This window comes from Peromyscus maniculatus, chromosome 2, assembly GCF_049852395.1.
Source record: "Peromyscus maniculatus bairdii isolate BWxNUB_F1_BW_parent chromosome 2, HU_Pman_BW_mat_3.1, whole genome shotgun sequence".
NCBI classification, from domain to species: Eukaryota; Metazoa; Chordata; class Mammalia; order Rodentia; family Cricetidae; genus Peromyscus; species Peromyscus maniculatus.
Genome location: NC_134853.1, coordinates 65,650,205 through 65,673,487, shown reverse-complemented (window position 1 = coordinate 65,673,487; position 23,283 = coordinate 65,650,205). Strand labels below are relative to the sequence as shown.

At 42.9% G+C, this 23,283-nt stretch overlaps 1 protein-coding gene across 4 annotated transcripts in view; it reads left to right on the top strand.

Annotated features, from left to right (window-relative positions):
• Positions 1–22,026, top strand: part of Aptx (aprataxin) — a 30,794-nt gene extending 8,768 nt beyond the window's left edge. For 3 of the 4 annotated variants that reach the window (XM_006975329.4, XM_042270987.2, XM_042270988.2), the window contains exons 3-8: positions 1,412–1,458; positions 1,677–1,976; positions 11,833–11,892; positions 14,086–14,312; positions 20,515–20,618; positions 21,781–22,026. In XM_006975329.4, coding sequence (XP_006975391.3) covers positions 1,412–1,458; positions 1,677–1,976; positions 11,833–11,892; positions 14,086–14,312; positions 20,515–20,618; positions 21,781–21,935 — 893 coding nt within the window. In that variant the 3' untranslated portion in view covers positions 21,936–22,026. The remainder of the gene's footprint in view (positions 1–1,411; positions 1,459–1,676; positions 1,977–11,832; positions 11,893–14,085; positions 14,313–20,514; positions 20,619–21,780) is intronic. The other variant, XM_042270989.2, reaches the window with a different exon arrangement.
• Positions 22,027–23,283: the final 1,257 nt, after the last annotated feature.

The window sequence follows — 23,283 nt, the reverse complement described above, 5'->3', positions numbered from 1 at the left end:
CTCACTATATGGACCAGGCTGGCCTTGAACTCACAGAGACCCACCTGCCTCTGCCTCTTAAGTGCTGGGATTTAAAGGTGTGCACCACCACAACCAGCTTCAAAATGGGAAAGATATTGAGCATTTGTTTGCTGTTAAGATTTATTTATTTATTTATTTATTTATTTATTTATTTATTTATTTATTTATTTATTTATTTATCTTTCCCAGTCAGGGTTTCTCTGTGTAGCTCTGGCTGTCCTGGAACTCACTCTAGACCAGGGTCTCACTATGTACCCCTAGATGGACTGGGGCTCTCTATGTAGACCAGGCTAACTTTGAACTCGAGAGATTCGGCCTGAAGTAAAGGAAGTAACACCATCTTGTCATGATCTTATCCTAACTCCATTTTATGTCTGTTCAGGCATTTGTCAGCCCCTAGTTCTTGAACAGTCAGGTCTGCCTTCGTAATACATTTTAGAATTTCCATAACACTGACCATGGCCCAGATGCATAACCAAATATCTGCTGAATGAGAAGCCAAAGCAAATGTTACCACTAGCAGTTTCCCTAACAGACAACTGACAATGTCATTGTGGTTTTTAACTTTAAAAAATGTTCTACTCTAAGATTTATTTTTATTATTTTTTAAAATTATATGTGTGTCTCTGAGTGGGTGTATTTAAGTACAGTTGGCTATGGAGGCCAAAGGCATCAGATTTGGAACTGGGCCAAAGGTAGGAATGAGCCATCCAGCGTGGGTGCTGGGAACCAAACTCAGGTCCTCGGGCAACAGCAAGCAAGTGTTCTTAGCCAGTGAGCCGTCTCTCCAACCCCCACCCCCCCAGGTTTTTAGCAGTAGTTAAGGGAGTACGTGCACTGATATAAATTATTTTGGGGGGTGAGAAGTGGGCTTTAAGATGTTCTTACATATTCCAGACTGATGTCACACACTGGCTATGCAGCCAAGGCTGGCCTTGAACTCTCAATCTTGACTCTTCTTCTCAAGTCTGGGATTACAGGCATGTGCTGTCTTGCCCAGCTCATTGATGGACATTTTATGGAAGGGCTGAAGCTGTTAGAAATTGGGATTTGCCGGACGGTGGTGGTGCACGTCTTTAATCCCAGCACTTGGGAGGCAGAGTCAGGCGGATCTCTGTGAGTTTGAGGCCAGCCTGGGCTACCAAGTGAGTTCCAGGGAAGGCGCAAAGCTAAACAGAGAAACCCTGTCTCGAAAAACCAAAAAAAAAAAAAAGAAAGAAAGAAAAGAAAAAGAAAAAGAAAAAAGAAATTGGGATTTGTAGACCCAGGCACACGCAGATCAGGCTCATCTGTGGGCTGTCTGTAGCAGTCAGGCTTTGTTGTCCTTTCGGGAAAACAGAGTACATGGTTTTGGTAGCATCTGTGTTTCCTGTTTTCTTATGTCTTTCAGTACAGTTGAAAGCAGAGTGTAACAAGGGCTATGTCAAAGTAAAGCAGGTATGTGTGTTTGTGACTTGGGTTTCCATTTATTACTTGATAGTTTCCTTATGCTGTTGCTTTAGACTCTGCCAGCTAATGCAGCTCCTCTGTCAAGGGTGGACGTGATGGAGTGAACTATAGGCAGGGTGACTGTACAGTAAGGGGTTAATACAGCAGCAGTCTATTAATGATGGCGCTGTTGTTGTTATGCTTACAGTATGATTGTGTATCCACAGGTGGGGGTCAATCCCACCAGCATTGACTCCGTCATCATCGGGAAGGACCAAGAGATGAAGCTGCAGCCTGGCCAGGTTCTCCACATGGTGAATGAACTTTATCCATATATTGTAGAGTTTGAGGAAGTAGCACAGAGTTCTGACCTAGAAACACAAAGGAAGAGAAAGAGGTCAGACTGTGATGGTGAGGAGATGGATGCTGCTCAGGAAGCGGAGTCTGGGACAGGGCTAGCACCTGGGAGCAGCCCCAGCCAGTGCTCTGTGCCTTCTAAGAAGGGCAAGGATGGAGTCACCAAAGAGGTGAGAATAGTGTGATTGGTAGATGATGTGGAGATGAGATGAGATGTAATGGCTGCCTAATTGTTTTGTACACTATAAAGCTCGGACACAGGGGAGTGGGATTAGTCATAATGAGGGTTGTTAACCATGATGAAAGAGTCACTTGTTTGTGGCCTGAAAATCACTTGGTGAATGTGCCTTTATATGCTTTTCCATTAAATTACCGGGGTAACCCATTTGAAGGAAGACAGGGCAGTCAGTAATGGCAGTGTGTCATGCTCTGCATGGCTTAGGGATTGGCCTAACTGGGGCAACGAGGTGTGGTGGTAATCTAATTGTATTGAAATATTATTCTGATTTGTACTGAAATATTAATTTGATTGTATGTTAATAAATAAAGTTGTCTGGGGGTCAGAGCTATTAGAGCCATAGCAAGAGTGTGGCGGTGGCGGCACACGCCTTTAATCCCATAAGATCTCTGTGTGTTCAGGGATACAGCCAGCATTGGAGACATATGCCTTTAAGACCTAGGGGGCTGTACATTCAGACAGTGACGAGGCAGTCATGTGTTTGGGTTTACAACCAATGAGAAGGCAGAACAACATACTTTAAAAATACGAACGGACAGGAAGGAGGTCTCTTTTCGCGAAGCTGGGACAGCAGGAGGAAGGGTGAGATTTTAGCTCTGAGCTCTGACCTCTCGGCTTTCTCTTTTACATTGTTTCTGTGTTTCTTATTTAATAAGACGGTTGGTTACATCTACATCTGGCGCCCAACGTGACAAGAATCCATTAAAAACTGCTTGGCTTGGCGGCAGGTCCGCTTTCCCGCAAGGGCGGCAGGCGGCCCGCGGCGGCGGCGGCAGCGGCGGCACACGGCGGCCGGCGGCGATCGGCTTCTTAGTCCGAGCTGCTGGCGTCCTAGTCCGGGTAGCAACTTCTAGCCCGGGCCTAGGTCTGTGAGCAGCTTGCCTAAAGCCGGTGCTACAAACAACTCAGACCTGCCCTGCCGAACAGGGCCCTGTCTGTAAAGCCAACGCACGTGGTCGGAGCTTAAGGAAGCCAGACCCAAGCCTTGACTCGGCACAAGAGGGAACACGTGGCTGCATTTAAGCTTTAGCCGGCTACGCTTTCTTGTGCGTTCTCTCCTCTCTCTCTCTCTCTCTCTCTCTCTCTCTCTCTCTCTCTCTCTGGATTTACACCTGGGACACTAGGTGGCTGCTTTGAAAATCCCCTCGGATTTCTACTGTTCTACGCAGATTTGGTAAGTCATAATATATCAGATATTTTAAAGGAAACTATCTAAAAGAGAATTTTTTCCACATTAAAAAACAAATGGGTTTTATGTGTACATTGGAAGAAAATTGGTTTTTGTTCGAAATTTTAGGCAGTCTGGCAATGGAACAACTATATAATATTAGTATTGGTGGAATTATGCACCTCATCACTATAATAATCCACATTTTAATATTTAAAAAGATAGTCAATTTAAGTGCCAGGATAACAGCGTTAGAAGAACTTGTTAAACCTGTAAAAATTCAGACAGAAGAAATTAACAGTGAAGTTGTTTCAAGTCGGGATCATAAGGTTGCAGAAAGAAAGCCTGTTTTCACACAGTCACCCTTAATTTATCCTGTAACAGTACAGCAGATGCCTGATCAAATAGCTACACAAAATACTTGGGCTCCAATTGAAATGTTGGATTTAAAAAGGTTTAAGGAGGCAATAGTATCTTATGGCATGCATTCCCCATATGTAAAGCAAATGTTAAACACTTGGTCAACATATAATAGGATAGTACCACAGGACTGGCGGGACCTCGCACAAGGTGTTCTGGAACCCAGCCAGAGACTTCAATTTCTGACTTGGTTTAAGGAGGAGGCTAAAAACATAGAAAAACAGTGGAGGGATAAAGGAGTACAAGTTTGCCAGGATCAGCTTATGGGCGAAGGCCAATATGCTTCAGCACAAGCACAATGTTTATATGATGTCCAAACCCTAATTTTATGTCGAACGGCAGCCTTGAATGCATGGGACAAAGTTGAGGAACCAGGAAAAAAATCTGAGTCATTTACAAAGGTGAAGCAAGGCCCAAAAGAGTCTTTTACAGATTTTTTACAAAGACTGGCTTCAGCAGTAAAGAGAACGGTCTCGGATTCAGAAGCTGGTAAGGCAATAATTGAATCTTTGGCCTTTGAGAATGCGAATGCAGCATGCAAAAGAATAATCAGGCCATTAAGGGCAAGATCTGCACCTATGGAAGATTGGATTAGAGAAACAATTAATGTTGAAGCTGATGAGCATGATGATACATGGGTAGGAGAAGTAATTTCAAAAGGTTTGAGGAGTGTTAGATGTTTTGGATGTGGAAAGCAAGGACATTTGAAAAGGGACTGTAGACAGGTCATTTCCAGAAACAATGTTTCTTCAAGGAACAATGGCAACAGAATGCCCCTTCCTTCTGGAGTATGCAGAAGGTGTGGTAAGGGAAAACACTGGACCAACGAATGTAGATCAACAAAGGACAGACAGGGTAATCCTTTGCCTCAGTCTTCGGGAAACTCCCAGAGGGGCCTCAGGCAGGCCCCCAGTGCAAATCCAGTTCAAACCTTTCCGGCAGCCATAGAGGAAATGCCTGCTCTGGAGAGCGATTAAATAACCAAATGCCTATTGGAATAAATCATGCTGGTCAGAATGATGAAACAGAGAGAATAGAAAATTCAGGAGAAAACATAAAGAAAATTTTTTGGCAAACTTCTATTAATGAACAAAGACCAAAATTAACGATAAAAATAAATGGTGTTTTGTTGTCTGGTCTGGTAGACACAGGTGCGGACGTTACCATAATTGCACCAGAATTTTGGCATCCAACTTGGCCTCTTCAGGAGGTAAACGTTCAACTGTTAGGAATTGGGACATTATCTCAGGTGAAACAGAGTGCAAGATGGCTCGAATGTATAGGTCCAGAAGGACAGAGAGGAAAATTAAAACCATATGTGGCTAACATAACTATGAACCTGTGGGGTCGAGACTTGTTGCAACAATGGAATACTCAGATTAACATCCCTCCAATCTCAGAAACAAATCATAAACTAGCACATGTTACTGAGAGAAATATTAGAAGATATTGTTCTAATGAGTGGTCACCAGCCATCCATATTATACAAGAACAGGGCACAATAACTGATGATCTTCCAAAGACACCAACAGCTCTACCTTTAAAATGGTTAACAGACAAGCCTGTATGGGTCCAGCAATGGCCTTTAACAACAGAGAAACTCCAGGCTTTAGAAGAGCTGGTAGAAGAACAGTTAAATGCTCAGCATATTGAAGAATCAACCAGCCCTTGGAATTCTCCTGTATTTGTTATTAAAAAGAAATCTGGTAAATGGAGAATGGTAACAGACCTTAGAGCAATTAACAAAGTAATTCAGCCGATGGGCTCTCTACAATCTGGGATGCCTTTGCCTACTCTGTTACCAAAAGGATGGCCTCTCATAGTTATTGATTTAAAAGACTGTTTCTTTTCAATACCCTTACAAGAAAAAGACAGAGAAAGATTTGCTTTTACAGTGCCTACTTATAATAATTCTCAACCGGTTAAAAGATTTCAATGGAGGGTCCTCCCACAGGGAATGTTGAATAGCCCAACTCTGTGCCAATATTTTGTACAACAGCCATTGGAAGTGATACGTAAAAAATTTCCTAAATCTATAATTTATCATTATATGGACGATATTTTACTAGCTGACTCAAATACAGATACTTTAGAAATAATATTTGAAGAAGTAAAGAAAATTTTGCCTTGCTGGGGATTACAAATTGCTCCTGAAAAGATACAAAGAGGAGATTCTATTAATTATTTAGGATATAAAATAGAGCTACAAAAAATTAGACCCCAAAAGGTGCAAATTCGGAGAGATAGACTACAGACTCTTAATGACTTTCAAAGATTATTTGGAGATATTTCTCATCTACGAACTATTGTTGGGGTAAAAAATGATGAACTGACTAATTTGTTCAAAACCTTAGAAGGTGACAAGGACTTAAATAGTCCAAGAGAATTATCACCTGAAGCTGAGAAAGAATTAGCCTTGGTAGAAAAGAAAGTGCATGAAGGACACGTGAATCGTATTGATCCAAAGCTGGATTGCATTTTGGTTATCTTACCTTCTAGGCGTTCTCCTACTGGAATATTAATGCAGAGGGAAGATATTATATTGGAATGGATATTTTTACCAAATAAACCAAATAAAAAATTAAAAACTTATGTGGAAAAAATCTCTGACTTGATTTACAAAGGAAAATTGAGACTTCGTCAATTAGCAGGCATAGACCCAGCAGAAATTGTCGTACCATTAACTAAGGAGGACATTGAAAAATTATGGACAGAAAGTGAACCTTGGCAAAGAGCTTGCAGTAATTTTTTGGGAGAAATTAACAGCAAATATCCCAAAAGCAATAGAATTGATCTTATAAAGAGAGCTGAATGGATCTTGCCTCGAATTGTACGGCAAAAACCCATATCTGGAGTTCGTACATTTTATACAGATGCCAACAAAGAAGGAAAGGCAGGTTACAAATCAGAAAATTTAAGTAAAGTGGTTCAAAGTCCGTATAATTCAGTGCAAAAATCAGAATTGTATGCTATTCTGTTGGTATTAATGGATTTTTCAGAACCTCTCAACATAGTAACTGACTCTCAGTATGCTGAAAGAGTGGTGTTACATATTGAGACTGCAGAATTTATCCCTGATGCTTCAGAATTAACTTCACTATTTATTCAATTACAAGATACAATCAGGAAAAGGAATCATCCTTTATATATAACTCACATTCGATCCCATACTGGTCTGCCAGGCCCTCTAGCACAAGGCAATGAAGAGATTGATAAATTATTGATAGGAAATGTGCTGGAGGCCTCAGAATTTCATAAAAAACATCACGTTAATAGTAAAGGTTTAAAAAAGGATTTTTCCATAACCTGGCAACAAGCCAAAGAAATAATAAAGAAATGTCCTACTTGTTCCTTCTACAATCAGACGCCATTACCAGCAGGATGTAACCCAAAGGGTACTCAGAGAAATGAAATCTGGCAGATGGACGTGTTTCACTTTGCAGAATTTGGAAAATTGAAATATGTACACCACACTATCGATACTTATTCAGGATTTCAATGGGCAACTGCTTTGAGTTCTGAAAAAGCTGATTCTGTAATCACTCATTTGCTAGAAGTTATGGCCATCATGGGTATACCTGCACAAATCAAAACTGACAATGCTCCATCATATGTCTCTGTTAAAATGAAACAGTTTTTTGCTTATTACAATATAAAGCATATTACAGGCATACCACATAATCCTACAGGTCAAGCAGTTATAGAAAGATCAAACAGAACTCTAAAGGATATGCTAAATAAACAGAAATGGGTAACAAAAACCCCCAGAAATAGACTGCATAATGCTCTTCTAACTTTGAATTTTCTGAATGCCAATGAGAAAGGAACAACAGCTGCAGAGAGACATTGGATAATAGAAAAAACTACAGAATTAAATCAGCCTATATACTTTAAGGATGTGCTGACCTCAGAATGGAAACCAGGGTATGTATTACATTGGGGACGTGGTTTTGCTTTTGTTTCTACAGGAGAAGATAAGCTGTGGGTACCATCAAAATTGATAAAGGTTCGATTTGAACAAGAGAGACCTCTTAATTAGAGGAGGTGATAGTTCATCAACCAGCATGAACATCCAATTTAAACTAACTTGTATCAATAAAACATGCCTTTTCATTTCATCAGATAATAACTTGCCAAAAAGGAACATCCCCAAAATTAGTCTTGGGGAAAGGTTTTTGTTTTTGTCTTTTAGGAGAATGAAGGTTAAGGAATCTGAAGAACACTGGACAAATGAGACAACTGAAGAAAAGGGACAAATCATCTATCCCAAGAAACAGAGTGAAACGGTGTATGGGTATATATTATCTAAAAAAAATTTTATGTCTTCCTAAATGTTTGTTTCTGCTTTTTTCTAAAGATTTAACACTATTGGTCTTCTAACAGTCCCAGTTCAATTAAAAAATTAAAGCTGACTTTGGAGTTGGAGAATGGCTCTCTCCTTCTTTAAAATCAAGCATGTTGTTAAAAGGAAAATGCAAACTCCCTGTATCATGCCAGAATAAGAGCCATCTTCTGCTATGGTACAGGACAAAAGCAAAATTAATTAAGGGACTATTCTATTACTAATCTCAACTCTTTGATTCTATTCTGATTCTTTAAACTTTTCTCAAAGTATAAATTTTATATCAAAATTTACAAGATTAATATATATATATACATTTTAAACTTTGTTAAGATATGAATGGTCACATAGAGTACTAACTAATTCTAGAAAAAAGGCTAGCTGCATATATATGTTTTTGTGTTCGAGTCTCTTATCAGTTTTCTGCAGGAAATCACGGCCAGGCCTAATATCAACTGAAGTCTCCAGAAAGAAGATGGGGCCCCACAACAACAACAATTCCACGTGGACAATAATAATATCATTAAGCTGACAAACATCATCCACAGATCAGCTTTGAACTACAAGGTGCTCAGAGCAATTTTGAGATGACTAGCTGAGATGATCCAGTCTCAAAGACTACTTGAATAAGGACTTGAGATAAACCCTGAACTTTGGCATTATACACAGACTGGATAGTGAAGGATATAGTTACCTCTCTTAGAATTTGACAATTAACCTAAAATTTTTCTTTCAGGATAAAGAAAACTTCGCCCATACCCAGCAGGAAGCAATTTTAAGAATACGACGCCCACATTCCCAAAGAGGTGGTGTGGGGCAGGTGGTTTTTTGGTCTTTTTAATGGGTTCTGGGTCTGGGATAATTTTCAGTATTTAGGGGGGTTGGTTACAAGTTATTGTCAAGGGTTAGGAAAAAGGCTAAGCAAAGGAGATTAGATTTAAGGTTCTTGTTTAAAAAAAAAAAAGAAAGAAAGAAAGAAAGAAAGAAAGAAAGAAAGAAAGAAAGAAAGAAAGAAAGAAAGAAAGAAAAAAAAAAGAAAGAAAAGAGAAAGACAATTACTAGTTTTAAATACTTTACATTGGATTGAATTGTTTTATATTGTACACAAATTTGAAACTGATATTGTTAGAAAATGCTATATGTATATTTCTAATTGTATTTATTCCATCCATTTAACAATGTAATGCAAATTTCTGATCCTTGAATGTTATTATTATCAACTATTAGGATATAAAGAAATGAAAGCTAGTAGTTAGACATTATCATAGAACTTGTAGTCATATTAGATATGTTTTAAAAATTGAGCAGAGATGTTTTAGACAGGTCATCTTCAAACCCTTCAGAGATCTACAGAATATGGCATTTAAAATGTTTTAATAACTTAGAAAATTTTTCTTTTTTGAGACATGTCGGCTCCTGGCAGTACCAATCTACTTTAGAGAAAATATGGGCATTGAAGAAACTGCATATGGAGTCAACTTTCATTCTGGCAAAAGTTAGCCACTGGACAACAAAGTATCCTCGAATCAACAGGACAAAATGGACAGACAGATCACGAAACAAGGGACTACTGATTCTTGCCAAAACAAGTGTGGTTATGGCTTTATCAAAAGGCATCTTCTGAGGCCAGGACAATATGGCCCCATCCCTGAAGTGGCCTTCGCATCCGGAAAAGGTACGGTGCCCTTTTCTTCGAAGGCAGCTTAACAGGCAGAGGGCCGATGGATTCTGTTGTACAATGGAACAGCAGCTGAAAGCTCATGCCTCTCAAAAGTAGACCGGCATTTAATAGAGGGATGTGGAGAAGAAGGGGATGCTGAGATGAAGCCATATATACACAGCCAAGAAGAATGGACAGCTGAATTAAAAAACTGTCAACAATTTCCAGAATTTAAAATCCTGAATCATGACAGGACACTAGTGGAATTCAGGTGTTTCTGGTACGTGGACTGCTCTCACCCAATGTGAGGTTGAACTGTTGACCTTGTGTACATCCTACTTCACAAATGAGTCTGTCAGATACACTAAGCCTATAGGCTGAAGATGATGCCCCAACACTGCGGAGAAACCTCAGGTGACTGCCCAGGCAGCTGGCTGTTTCTGTCAACTCACAAAATTTTTTTGGAAGTTGCTTGCATGCACTTCCTGTTTTTATTTTTGTTAGCTAATATTATTCCCTTCTTGGGTCTCTGAGGGAGTTGAAGATTAGTTAGTTATGGTTGAAGATTAGTTAGTTATAGTTGAAAATTAATTAGGATAGAAAGTACATTAGATACATCTTGGAATTATCAAAATAGGATAGATAATGGAATTATTTTCTCTGATTCGTCAAATACCTGTTTAGGTATTCATTACTTGTATATATTGTATATAGTTATTGTACTTTTGTATATAGTTTTTCTTTTGTTAGTCATAACCTTTTGCTTCTTTTCTTTTTATTAAAATAGAAAAGGGGAAATGTGGTGGTAATCTAATTGTATTGAAATATTATTCTGATTTGTACTGAAATATTAATTTGATTGTATGTTAATAAATAAAGTTGTCTGGGGGTCAGAGCTATTAGAGCCATAGCAAGAGTGTGGCGGTGGCGGCACACGCCTTTAATCCCATAAGATCTCTGTGTGTTCAGGGATACAGCCAGCATTGGAGACATATGCCTTTAAGACCTAGGGGGCTGTACATTCAGACAGTGACGAGGCAGTCATGTGTTTGGGTTTACAACCAATGAGAAGGCAGAACAACAACGAGGGAATGAAGGAAGGCCAGACACACAGACACACAGACACACAGACAGAAAATCTGGGCTTGGGTGGGCTGGTCTCTCTGTGGAGATGTATCATCAACAGCAGCCCGGAAACTCAGCACGATTCTTTTGTACATCCAAATCGAGGAGGGGGTTTGTTGTGTGTGGCTGAACAAGGAGGCAGGCTTAGGAGGTCTCTAGAAGGGAGTCGTTTCAGGCTGTAGACATCTGGGAGGAGGAAGCTGTGGTTGATAGTTTCTGCACACACTGGTCAGCCATTTGTAAACACTGGTGCTTAGACCAGAGGAAGGCTTTGCTCTCCCTCTGGGAAGACTTTTCCATTTCCATGGTGTAGGCACTGAGGCCCTTGACCTGGCTGGTCATGTCAACAGCACACGCTCATTCAGGGCCTCCTCCACTCCCCATAATGGTGTCATTAACGTTGGACACTAGATGGGCTGTTTGCTTGTCCACCTTAATAGATATGTAATTCACGTGCTGATGTCAAAAGGAGCTGGCCTAGGCCGCAGCTGCAGTGTGAGAGGACAAAGAAGGCTGATCGTACTCTGGCAGCTCTGGCTTTATGGAGCTTTCCTGGGGAGATGTGAACAGATGTCTGGTCCCCCCAGATATGACACTAATGACAGGCCAACCATTCCACCCAAGTCTAACTTGGTGAACCAGCGAGTTTAATTGTGGTTACTTACAGGAGCATGGGCAGCTTATGGGTGACTCCCCCATCCTGGCTGCTTGTGTATCCTCTGGGAGGGGAGGAGCCTCATGAGCCCTCTCGTGAGTCCTCCCCATCCCCCAACAAGGGGATGTTATTTGGCCCAGTCTTGTGAAAGTCTTCTTCAGGTAATCCCACCTGCTCTTACTCAGGACGGCAGTCTGTACAGAAGACAGAGTTCCGCAGCAGCCTCCGTCCTCCACCCAGTTCTGAGTATCGGAAGACAGCAGGGGGGCTGTGGTCCTGGAGGGCGATAGACCCAAGTGAAGGAAGTTGAATTCCCAAAAACTAACGTGACGTCCATGTTTGACTTGGACTTTGCTGTCATGCAGTGTTAGCTACATTTAATTACTGGCATTTATATTTACATTGTCTATGTTTTTAGGAGTCACTGGGCCACTGGAGTCAAGGCTTGAAGGTTTCTATGAAAGACCCCAAAATGCAGGTCAGAATAAAATTGTATAATTTAAGTATCTGTCATGTTGTAAACGACCATTCTACAGAACTCATAATTATAAATGAAGCCAAAGGATTCTGGCTTTGGTTCTGGATTCTGATTACTGGACTTTTCTGTGAGAACATGTGGCTTTCACATTGGTACTAAAGTCGTCACTAGACTCGTGACCTTTTGCTTGCATTCTTTCCGTCATGTCACTGAATACTCTCTCTCCTGATCTCCTTTCTGAGTGGTGACAGTACTCACACTTACAGCTGTGTCCGCATAGACGTACAGACGTTATAGGCTAGGGCCACATAGGAAGGACAATGTGGGCTTTTTATCTTTCTGGCTTTGGGCTACCTTGCTTAATATACTTTCTACATCCATCCATTTTCCTGTAGATTTTGTGATTTCATTTTTCTTTTTCTCTTTCTTTCTTTCTTTCTTTCTTTCTTTCTTTCTTTCTTTCTTTCTTTCTTTCTTTCTTTCTTTCTTTCTTTCTTTCTTTTTCTTTTTTTTTTCAAGACAGGGTTTCTCTGTGTAGTTTTGGAGCCTGTCCTGGCTGTACTGTAGACCAGGCTGGCCTCGAACTCACAAAGATCCGTCTGACTCTGCCTCCCAAGTGCTGGAATTAAAGGTGTACGCCACCACCGCCTGGCCATTTTTCTTTTTCTTTTTGAAACAATTTTATTGATTTAAGGTGTAGGGTGTTTTGCCTGCATGTGTGTCTATGTACCATGTATGTGCTTGGTGCCTGAGGATGCCAGAAGAAGGTGGATCTTCTGAGATTGGAGTTACAGGTGATTGTGAACCATCTTGTGGGTACTGGGAATCAGACCTGGGTTCTCTGGAAGAGCAACCAGTGTTCCTAACTACTGAGTCATCTCTCTAGCCTCCCCCCCCCCCCCCCGTCCTCCCCCCCTTTTTAAATTGACACAGGGTCTCTTATATAGCCCTGTAGCTCTGGGTGTCCTGAAACTTGCTTTCTAGACCAGGCTGTCCTCAAACTCATAGAGGTTTTTCTGCCTTTGCCTCTTCCTCCTGAGTGCTGGTATGCCTCCATACGCAGCCTCTGATTTCCTGAATAATACTCCATTTTCTCTATATAACACATTTTCAGTTTCCATACATCAGTTGATGGATATATGAATCATGAAAGAGCACATAAACTAATTGTTTTCTAGTTTGAACACTGGCATAGTTTTTTCTTTTTCTTCCTTTTTTTGTGTATGCAATTGTAATCGATAATGAAAGTGTTAAACCCTGAGTGAAGCTCCAACTTCAGAATGGCCATTCTAGCTATATAAAAGTTCACTGAGGGTTGGGGATTTAGCTCAGTGGTAGAGCGCTTGCCTAGCAAGCACAAGGCCCTGGGTTCGGTCCTCAGCTCCAGAAAAAAAAAAGTTCACTGAGATTTATAGCATTTGGGGATGAGCAAGTGTTTGTTGAGTGGCTGCTTTAATCTAGCTGTGTGATGGATTTTATTTGTGAGTTTGTTACAATAAAGTGCTTTTATAAAATTTTTAAAAATTGTAACTGGAGGTCTTTGGAGAGCAGCTTACTTTTTGTCTGCTGTTGAGAACTGGACTAGCAGGGTGGCTTAGTGGGTAAGGATGCTTGCTGCCAAGGCTGATGACTTGAGCTTGGTCCTTGGAATCAACCTGGTAGAAGGAGAGAACCAACTCCTTAAATTGTCCTGTGATTTCCCCAGATAAGTAATAAATGTGAAAAAAAATTGTGCTAACCTGGGCATGGTCCCTTTGAAGGGATCATCAGATAATGCGTGGTGACTGTAGTAACAGCTGTCTTCATGTCAGAACAGCCATCATCCTTGGATTAGGGCTCCTTGAAATCTACACATGTATTCCAGGTCTGTGTTCGAGAGGCTGCGGTTGAATTCTACCTGTGGAGATTTCACACTGAGGCCTTGAGAAGGCTTTTGTGCTCTGTATCTTCTCTGTGTATCCTATGTAGTGTGGTGTTTTCAAACACAGGCTCTGGAGTCTGTGGGATTTGGGTTGGAGCCCTCGATTCCTCACTGTGTAATTATGTGACTGGTGGAAGACGCTTTCGGTGTCTGCTCTCACCTCTTAAAAGCTTTTGCACAAGGTTTTGTAAGTAAGTGACCGAATGAATGTGACACCGTATGTACAAAGATTCTCATTGATGTCTCTTTCCTTCCTGTGTGCTCCCTGCTAGGTTTACAAAGATGAGCTGGTGGTGGTGATTAAGGATAAATATCCCAAGGCCCGTCACCATTGGCTGGTCTTACCCTGGGCCTCCATTTCCAGTCTGAAGGTTGTGACCAGTGAACATCTTGACCTTCTCAAACATATGCACACTGTAGGGGAAAAGGTGATTTCGGATTTTGCTGGATCCAGCAAACTGAGATTCCGGTTGGGTTACCATGCTATTCCCAGTATGAGGTAAGCCTTGGGGTGAGGTGGTGCCCTCTGGTTTGGTCCAGGTGATCAGTGTGGACTTGAGAGTCTGGTAGTTTCCAGGCCCAGGGGAGGTGGGATGTGTCTGAGCAGGTGGGCTGAATCTTGCACCTGCCTCACTTGCCTATGAGCAGCCCAAGTTTCTGCTTCTGCCTGCCTGTAATTCAGTCCCTTGACATTGTTGATTTCTCTCAGAATGTAAGCTTTTTAACACGCAGGCTAGATGAAATGGCTTCATTACCAGTAGATGAGGACTTATTGTCAGTGGCTTATTAAAATTCTCGGAGTTACCTATCACTCTTAAATGACTGAGGACCATTGCTGTAAAGGAAACAAAACACCATACACATCTGCAAATAGAAGCTTAGGGTGTGTGCAGTTTCAAATCAAGTGAAGGGAAGGTGGGGTCTGCTCTGTGCTAGCTTATTTGCACAAGGGTTTGGGGCAGAATGATTGCTTTTCCTCACAGAGCGCGTGCAGGACAAATTCATTCAGTTTATTTGGTCTGAGCAATAAGATAATGAGTGCATGGACTGTACCTCTGGGATATACCCTCAGAACCCCCTTTAAAAAACTGCACTAAAATAAACAACATAAAATTTACATTTTAAAAGTTATTATTTTGTTTAATATTTTGAGACAGTTTTTTTTTTTTTCTCCTGTGGTTGTTTTGGTTTGTTTTTTTGAGCAGGGTTTCTCTATGTAGCCTTGGCTGTCCTGGAACTCACTCTGTAGACCAGGCTGGCCTCAAACTCAGAGATTCACCTGCCTCTGCCTCTCAGGTGCTGGGATTAAAGGCGTGTGCCACCACTGCCCAGCTATTTTGAACTCTTCTTACATGAACTTCCCAGGCTGGGGCTACAGTGTCCACTACTGTACCTGGGTAACCATTTAAATTTTTTTTTGCGATTTATTTATTTTTATTTTATGTGTATGGTTGTTTTGCCTACACGTATATCTATGTACCACATGTGTGCCTGATACCCATGGAGGCCAGCAGAGGACATGGGATCCCTAGGAACTGGAGTTAAGGTTGATAGTTAACTGCTGCGTTGGTGCTGAGCATTGCACCTGGGCCCCCTGGAGGAGCAGTCAGAGCTCTTAACTGCTGCTCTGCAGCCCTTAGCATAGTTCATTAAGCATGCTGTCACTCCTCTGTTTGTATCTTTGTCTATTTACTTATTTGGAGATAGGACTCCAGGTAGCCAAGGCTGGCCATGTGTTTCTGACCCTCCTGCCCCTGTCTCCAAATGCTGGGGTTATAGGCATATGCCATTATGTCTGCTTTATGCAGTGTTGGGGACCAAACCCAGTACTTTATGCAGGCCGGATAAACACTGTTTCAGCTGGGTGACATCTCTAGCTCGATGATGGAATTTTTAAATAAATAAATGTAATAGAAAGGAAAATGTGAAAGTGAGACACTTTCTAAAAACAAACAAAACCAAACAACAAAGGAAAGTGTAATTTTCCTACTATAAAGCAATATTTTTAATTTAGAAAATACAAAAATGTAAGATGTGAAATAGAGCGAAGACCTGCTGACTAAATGCTATACTTGTTTGAATTTCACCTGTTTTTACTAAAAGGTTCTTGTCCTGCTTCAGGATTCATGTAACATTTACTTTTTTGTCTGTCCTTAGCCTCCAGTCTGAGGTCCTGACCTTGATACCTTTGATGGGTACAGGCTGTCTGTAGGATGTCTGTCTTGTCTTTGTTTTTTTATTTTTTTGTTTTTGTTTTTGTTTTTGTTTTTTTTTTTTGGAGGTCCAGGCTGGCCCTGAACTCCCCACATGGCCAGGTTGTCTTCAATTCATGATCCTTTTGCTTCTGTCTCCTGAGTGCTGGCCTTAGGTGTGAGGCTCATGCTTGGCAGGGAGATCTCTTTCAGTTTGGGTGTATCATGCTATCTTGGTGTTCTCATCATGTCAAAGGTGCGTGGTGTTGAGGTGACTTGTGACCTATGTGTTAATCTTGGTCATTTGTTGAAGTGTGGCCTGCCAAGGTTTTTTACTCAGAGTTACTGTTTTTCCTTTTTAACTGATGACTATTTTGGGGGAAATATTTTAAGACTATTACTGTCCCGTTGCTCAAGCTTAGACCCATCATTTTATTATCTATTGGTAGGTTTTATTTTACTTTTATTTTTCATTGATTTGCTTGAGACATGCTTCACTCTGTATCCATTGAACTTTGTTTTGCTCAGGCTGACCTTGAACTCAGAGTTGTCGCCCTGCCTCAGTTTCCCTAGTGCTGGGATCACTAATTTGATGCGCCGCACCAAGCTCTATTGCTGGCACTTGCCTGCAATGCGATTACTGTGCTCTTTTCCCAGGGATGGTTTCCGCTTCTCCATCTAATAACTGCGCTGTTGTGTGTGGAGGCTCTGCCTCCCTCGTTTCAAGTATAGGCTCATGGGTGTTCTGGAGATTCTAGTTCAGTACTTTATTTATATTTATTTATTTATTTCTTGAGCCTTAAATTGTTTCATCTTTGATCACTATAGGTTGGCTTTCTCACTCCATGCCCCTTACAGTTTTTTTTTTTTTTTTTTTGTTTTGTTTTTTGTTTTTTGTTTTTTTTTAATTAACTATACAGCATATCTGACAGCAGGCCAGAAGAGGGCACCAAATCTCCTTATGGATGGTTGTGAGATGGTTGTGAGCTACCATGTGGGTGCTGGGAATTGAACTCAGGACCTCTGGAAGAGCAGTCAGTGCTCCTAACCTCTGAGCCATCTCTCCAGCCCGCCCCTTACAGTTTTTAAGGTTTACTTTACTTTCTGTTCCTACACAGTACCACAGTCTCATCATCTCCAGAGAGGCCGAGATACTAAGTTTCTATGAGAGAAGTGGTTGACTTTAGGGTGTCTTTGCTTCTACATCCTCTCAGCGGGTAGAGCAGGAAATAACACGCAAATCCTGAGCCCTCTCCCCACCCCTGATTCTGTATTCACATATGTAATTCCTGCTGGTTCTCCTCCCAGACTTGACCCTTAGCTTCCGGGTCATGCTGGTACCATTCCTCCTAGTCCATCTCCACAAGCAGCTCACATCTTGTTTTCCTAGTTCCTCTTTGTGTGTCTTCTTTCTCTTCCAGTGAGAAGATGGGTGTCATTCATTACAATGAGTTCACTTACATGCTCAGTCCTAGCACATGTCTAATACAGTTATAAAGTTACTAACCCATCTCCTGTGCAAAGACATCTACTGTAGTACAGTGTTTGTGAAAAGCCCCCCCCCCAGTGTTATAGTATCTAGCCAAAATACTGTTTTCCAAAGTTAGTTATTTTTGTTCTCACCCTCTTCAATGGGGTTCCTTTCTTCATTTTTATTCATTTGTTTATTTGTTGCTGCTTATATACCATTTTGGATTCTGTACACATACTGGTAGCTTCTGATTATTAATGATTCAAAATGAAATACTACTAATTCCAAAAATGAAAATTATACAAAAAGTCATTCTACTTAGTTTAACAAAGTAAAACTATGTGCTTGTGTGCATGTATGCATGAGTGCATGCGGAGGTCAGAGGTCAGCCTCAAGTGTGTTCCTCCTCAGGTGCATCCATCTTGTTTTTTTGAGACAGGGACTCTCACTGACCTGGGACTTGCTGAATAGGCAAGGCTGGCCAGCTAACCCCAGGAATCCACCTGTCTCCACCTCCCTAGTATGGGACTTCAAGTACATGACGCCGTGACTGACTTTTTTTCTTAATGTGGGTTCTAGGAACCAAGCCTCAGATTCTCATGCTTGAGACCAAGCACGTTATCAACAGAGCTGTCAACTCAGCCTGAACAACTACTGGTTGAACCCGGCTTCTTTTCCCTGCCCCTTTCTCCATCTCAGCAAGTGCCACTGCCCCAAACTGCACCCATAAGGTAGTAATCTTGTGGGATTTGTTCCAAAATGTGACCAGAGTCGGGCTGTTTCTTGTCATCTGCTGCAGCCCGGCTCTGTGTCAGCTGTGCTGGTTTTAGCTGCTGACTGTTCTTTGTAGCAGGTCTCCCCGTGTTCTGCCTGCCCTGCCCTCCATCCCGTTGTCCCAGCAGCCAGAGCGCTCTGGTCAAGGTAAAGTAGGCTAATGCCTTCTGCCGGAGCTCTTCCAGCAGCCCCTAATGTACCAGGATAAAGCACAGTGCTCTTAGAGGCTTTTAGGCCCGTTATGATCTGGCCCTGCTGACCCCCTGCTGACCCCCTGCTGAATCCCTGCTGAACCCCTGCTGACCCCCTGCTGACCCCCTGCTGACCCCCTGCTGACCCCCTGCTCCTTGGCTCTAGTATTTCTGGCATACACTGTGGCCATATCACCTGTCTTTGGGGTCCATGTTTGCACCAAGCTGCTTCTTGCCCCTGGATTTTGAACTTGGCCTCTACACTTGGAGACACATGGCCTCTGCCTTCTCTGGGCACTGTTCACTAGCTCTAGCCCTAGTCACTAGCTCGCCTCTCTCTTCTCTTTTCCCCTTTCCTTCCTTCCTCCTTTCAATGTCTTCTTTTGTTCTTTATTAGTGTATATTAAGTATGTATAATAGGTTTTATTATGGCATTTTCATATATGTGTAAATGTATATTGATCATATTCTGGTATTCTTGCCCCCCTCCTACGTCCACTGATCCCCTTTCTCTTCTCAACTTTTTTTTTTTTGAGGCGGGTTTTCACTGTATAGTCCAGGCTGGCCTTAAATTCAGAATCCTTCTACCTCAGCTTCCCAAGTGCTAGGATCTAAGGCAGGTGCCAGCATGCATGGCACCTTCTTTGTTTTCCTTTAGTGCTTTGGATTTTTTTTTTTTTTTTGCTTATTTGTCTTTCTTCATTAGAATGTAATTATTCTCAATGCAAAGTCCTTTCATATATTACTCACTACTAAATTCCCAGTTCTTGGTTTGATTAGGTACTTATTAAGCGTGCGCGCGCGCGCGCGCGCGCGCACACACACACACACACACACACACACACACACACACACGAGACCAATTGCTGCTTGCTTGCTTATTTAGTTATTTCTTTGTTTATTTGCGACAGGGCCTTACTGTGCAGCTCTGGCTGGCCTGGAATTTGTTATGCAAACCAGGCTTCTCTCGAACTCACAGAGATCCTTCGGTCTTTTCCTTCAGAGTGCTGAGATTAAAGACATGAGATCCTTCTGTCTTTTCCTTCAGAGTACTGAGATTAAAGGCATGAGATCCTTCTGTCTTTTCCTTCAGAGTACTGAGATTAAAGGCATGTACCACCATCCCTGGCCTTCCCCTCACGTTTTGAGACAGGGGCACTCACTGAACCTGGAGCTTGCTGATTTGACTAGACTGGCTGGCCAGCAAGCTCCGCCTCCTCGGTGCTAGGAGTGTGCAGTTGCTGCGCCTGGCTTCTTCTCCTGATTGCTGAGGATTAGATTAGGCCCTTGTGCTTGCACGGTGTCTCAGTTAGGGTGACTGTTGCTGTGATGAGGCACCATGACCTAGGAACTTGAGGAGGACAGGGTTTATTTGGCTTACACTTCCATATTGCTGTTCTTCATCAAAGGAAATCAGGACAGGAACTCAAACTGGGCAGGAACCTGGAAGCAGGAGCTGATGCAGAGGCCATGGAGGGGTGCTGCTTACTGGCTTGCTCAGCCTGCCCTCTTATAGAACTCAGGACCACCAGCTCAGGAATGGGACGACCCACTGTGGGCGGGGCCCTCCCCCATCAATCACTAATTAAGAAAATGCCCCACAGGCTTTCATCCAGCCTGATCTTAAGGAGGCATTTTCTTTTCTTTTTTTGTTTCTGCTTTTGTTTTTTCAAGACAAGGTTTCTTTGTGTAGCCCTGGCTGCCCTGGAACTCACTCTGTAGACCAGGCTGGCCTCGAACTCATATAGATTCCACCTGCCTTTGCCTTCTGACTGTTGAGATTAAAGGCGCATGCCACCACCACCTGGCTGGAGGCATTTTCTTAATTGAGGGTTCGTTCCTCTTCTCAGATGACTTCAGCTTGTGTCAAGTTGACATGGAACTGTCCAGCACACGTGGCGGCAAGCACTTCGCTCCCTCTTATCTCCCGAGCACATTAACTATTCTCAACTGAATGAATGGGTATACTGCAGTAAATGAGCACAGCTTCAGAACTTTATGTACCTGTACCTACGTAGACTAAACCATAGCTTTTAATACTCAGTTCTCTTTTGTTTTTCAACTTTCAACTAGCCATGTACACCTTCATGTGATCAGCCAGGATTTTGATTCTCCTTGCCTTAAAAACAAAAAACATTGGAATTCTTTCAATACAGAATACTTTCTGGACTCACAAGGTAAATAGTATTCTATTTTTTTTTAAATTTAATTCATTTTCTTAGATGTCTTACTACCTGACTCAGTTGTTTTCTAAGTAACAACCTGGCCTCAAATGACCCACATACATTTAGTGGTCTCTATAATACACGCACTCCTAAAATGAACAAGGGTGTTTCATTGTAGTAGGATTGCTACTTGGCTGTGAGCATCCTCGAGGGACCCAATCAGCTGTTATGTCGGGGTCAAAAGTGTTTCACTTTGACAGCAGAGGAGTTAATGTCTACCCAGTATGCCAGTGATCTGGAGCTAGTAAGCCGGGTTCGACTCTTGGCTGGGAAGACGTGTGTGAGCAGGTTCTGGATCTGAGGGTTGCTGGGCCTGTGCCAGCCAGGCCTCGCTGTTGGTCGCAGTGACAGAGCACCTGACGTAACCTGAGAAATGAAAGCTGTGCTTAGGTTCAGAGTTGCAGAGGACTCGTCCGTGGCTCTGTTGCTATGGTGATGAGGTAGAACACTGGCAGGGAGGGTGAGGAGGAGCGGAGCTGCTCACTTATTGGTAGCCAGGGATTGAGAGGAAGAGGAGAGAGGGGCTTAGGGAAGGGACTTGGGACAAAACACAGCCTCAAGGATGTCCCCAGTGACCTGTTTTCTCCAGCGAGGTCCCACCCCCTAAAGTTTCTACCATCTCACCAAATAGCACCGACAGCTGGGGCCACACGTGCAGCCCGAGGCTTTAGAGGGGACACTTCATGCCTCAACTGTTCCGTGTCTCTTTTGGCAGGAGTTGAGCAGGAGTGTGGGGCCCTGTCCTGTTAGCACTGCTTCGTGGATACTGTGTATATGTGGGGTGTAAGCATTTCCCAGAATATGTTCTCTGTAGCCAGTACCGCTGCATCGCTAATGAGGCAGCGGCCATTTAGCAAAGGGGCACCTGGGGAAAGCAGGGTGAGAAGCTCATGATGTGGTAGTGGAGTGTGTCCCGAAGGAGTGTATCGTCTCAAAGGTAGGTTGCTCAGATGCAGAAGCTGGTCAAGTGCATTTCCCAGTGTGAAGTCCAACTTCAAGCTCATGAGCTTTAGGACACCAGAGGTGTTGATAGAGGCAGGTTTCCAGCCTCTTCCTTGGCATCTTCTTGGCTGTCCAGAGTAGCTGGGATCTGACCCTTACCTCCTGCTTGCAGCTGTGATCGAGATGGTCGAAGAGGCTGGCAGAGTGACTGTTCAAGATGGGACTTCTGAACTCCTGAAGCTGCCTCTTCGTTGCCACGAGTGTCAGCAGCTGCTGCCCTCCATCCCGCAGCTGAAGGAGCACCTCAGGAAGCACTGGGGCGGGTGACCGTCCCCGCGGCCGGGTGCAGTGCCAGCGTGTGTCCGCGTCGCCTGTGCCCGTGCAGTCCTGAACTAAAGCATGCAGCTTTTCAAAACAAGGCTTGTTTATTCTCGAGCGGCCACACACAGGGGGACTGGTAGTTCAGGATGGGGAATTTGGGTTTGTGTGGGTGCATTCTCTGGTGATGGAAGCTGGGACGTCCTGCCTGATCACCCTGCCAGGACCATGTCAGGCCTGACTAATGAGGGGGAGGAGAGCCAGCCTGAGACTCGAATGCAGGCTGTGGAAGCAGAGCGATGGTAATGTATTTTGTCCCTACCCTGCCCCCTCCAGACCGTGTCGTATCTTTTCATCAGGGTAGCTGAGGGTCTGAGGGGGTCTAGTTCTCTGACTTTAGTCTGCTCCCTCTGTGAGGAGGCTTCCAGTCCACTGTACCAGGCTGAGTGTCTGGGTGAAAATGGGTGGCAGTCATCTGCACAGAGATGAGGTGCATGTGACCGAGCCAGGGCAGAGGACGTGGTGATGTTTGGCCCAGTGTTAACAGTACAGTCTGTGCCGAGGGCAGCTGGGGCAGTGAGTACAGTCAGCTTCAGGCCTCAGCCGCTGCTCTTGAGAATTACAGAACACACAGCAAACTTCAGATAAAGTTCCCCAGTGTGCCTTGGAAAAACAAATGTTGCAAAGGACAGTTCATTTAATTTCTGCCTAATGCCATGTAGTTTAGCACATCAATATTAAAATGAATATTTGATTAGAAACTGCAAGGAGTGGATGTATCAGACCTTGCAAGAATGTCAACTGTAATGAAGAACATTTGAAGAACGAGGTGACCATGCCTACATTCTTCATTCTGCCCCAAATAGATTTTTTTAGGGTTGGAGAGATGACTTAACGGTTAAGAGTGTGTGTTGCTCTTCTAGAGGACTTGAGTTTTGTTCCCATCACCCACCTCAGGCAGCTCACAACCACCTATAGCTCCAGGGGATCTGACACCCTCTTCCTAATCCCATGGATGCTGCACCCAAGTGCACAAATCCGAACACACACACACTCATACATAATCAATATCTTAAAAATTAGATCCCTTAAAGGGAAAAATGTAAACAATGACTTGGAGGAACCAGAAAAAGGACACAAAGTATTGAGGTATATTCATCTCCTAGCCCTCCTCTCCCAAATGGGCTGTTATCACTAGGGGGGGAAAGACTTTCTGAACTCTGGATGTAGCCCTAGCTATCCTGGAACTCATTATATAGACCAGGCTAGCCTTGAATTTGCAGAGATCTGCCATTCTGTACCTCTAGGGTACTGAGATTAAAGTACACCACCACCACAGTAAAAAACAAATAAATAG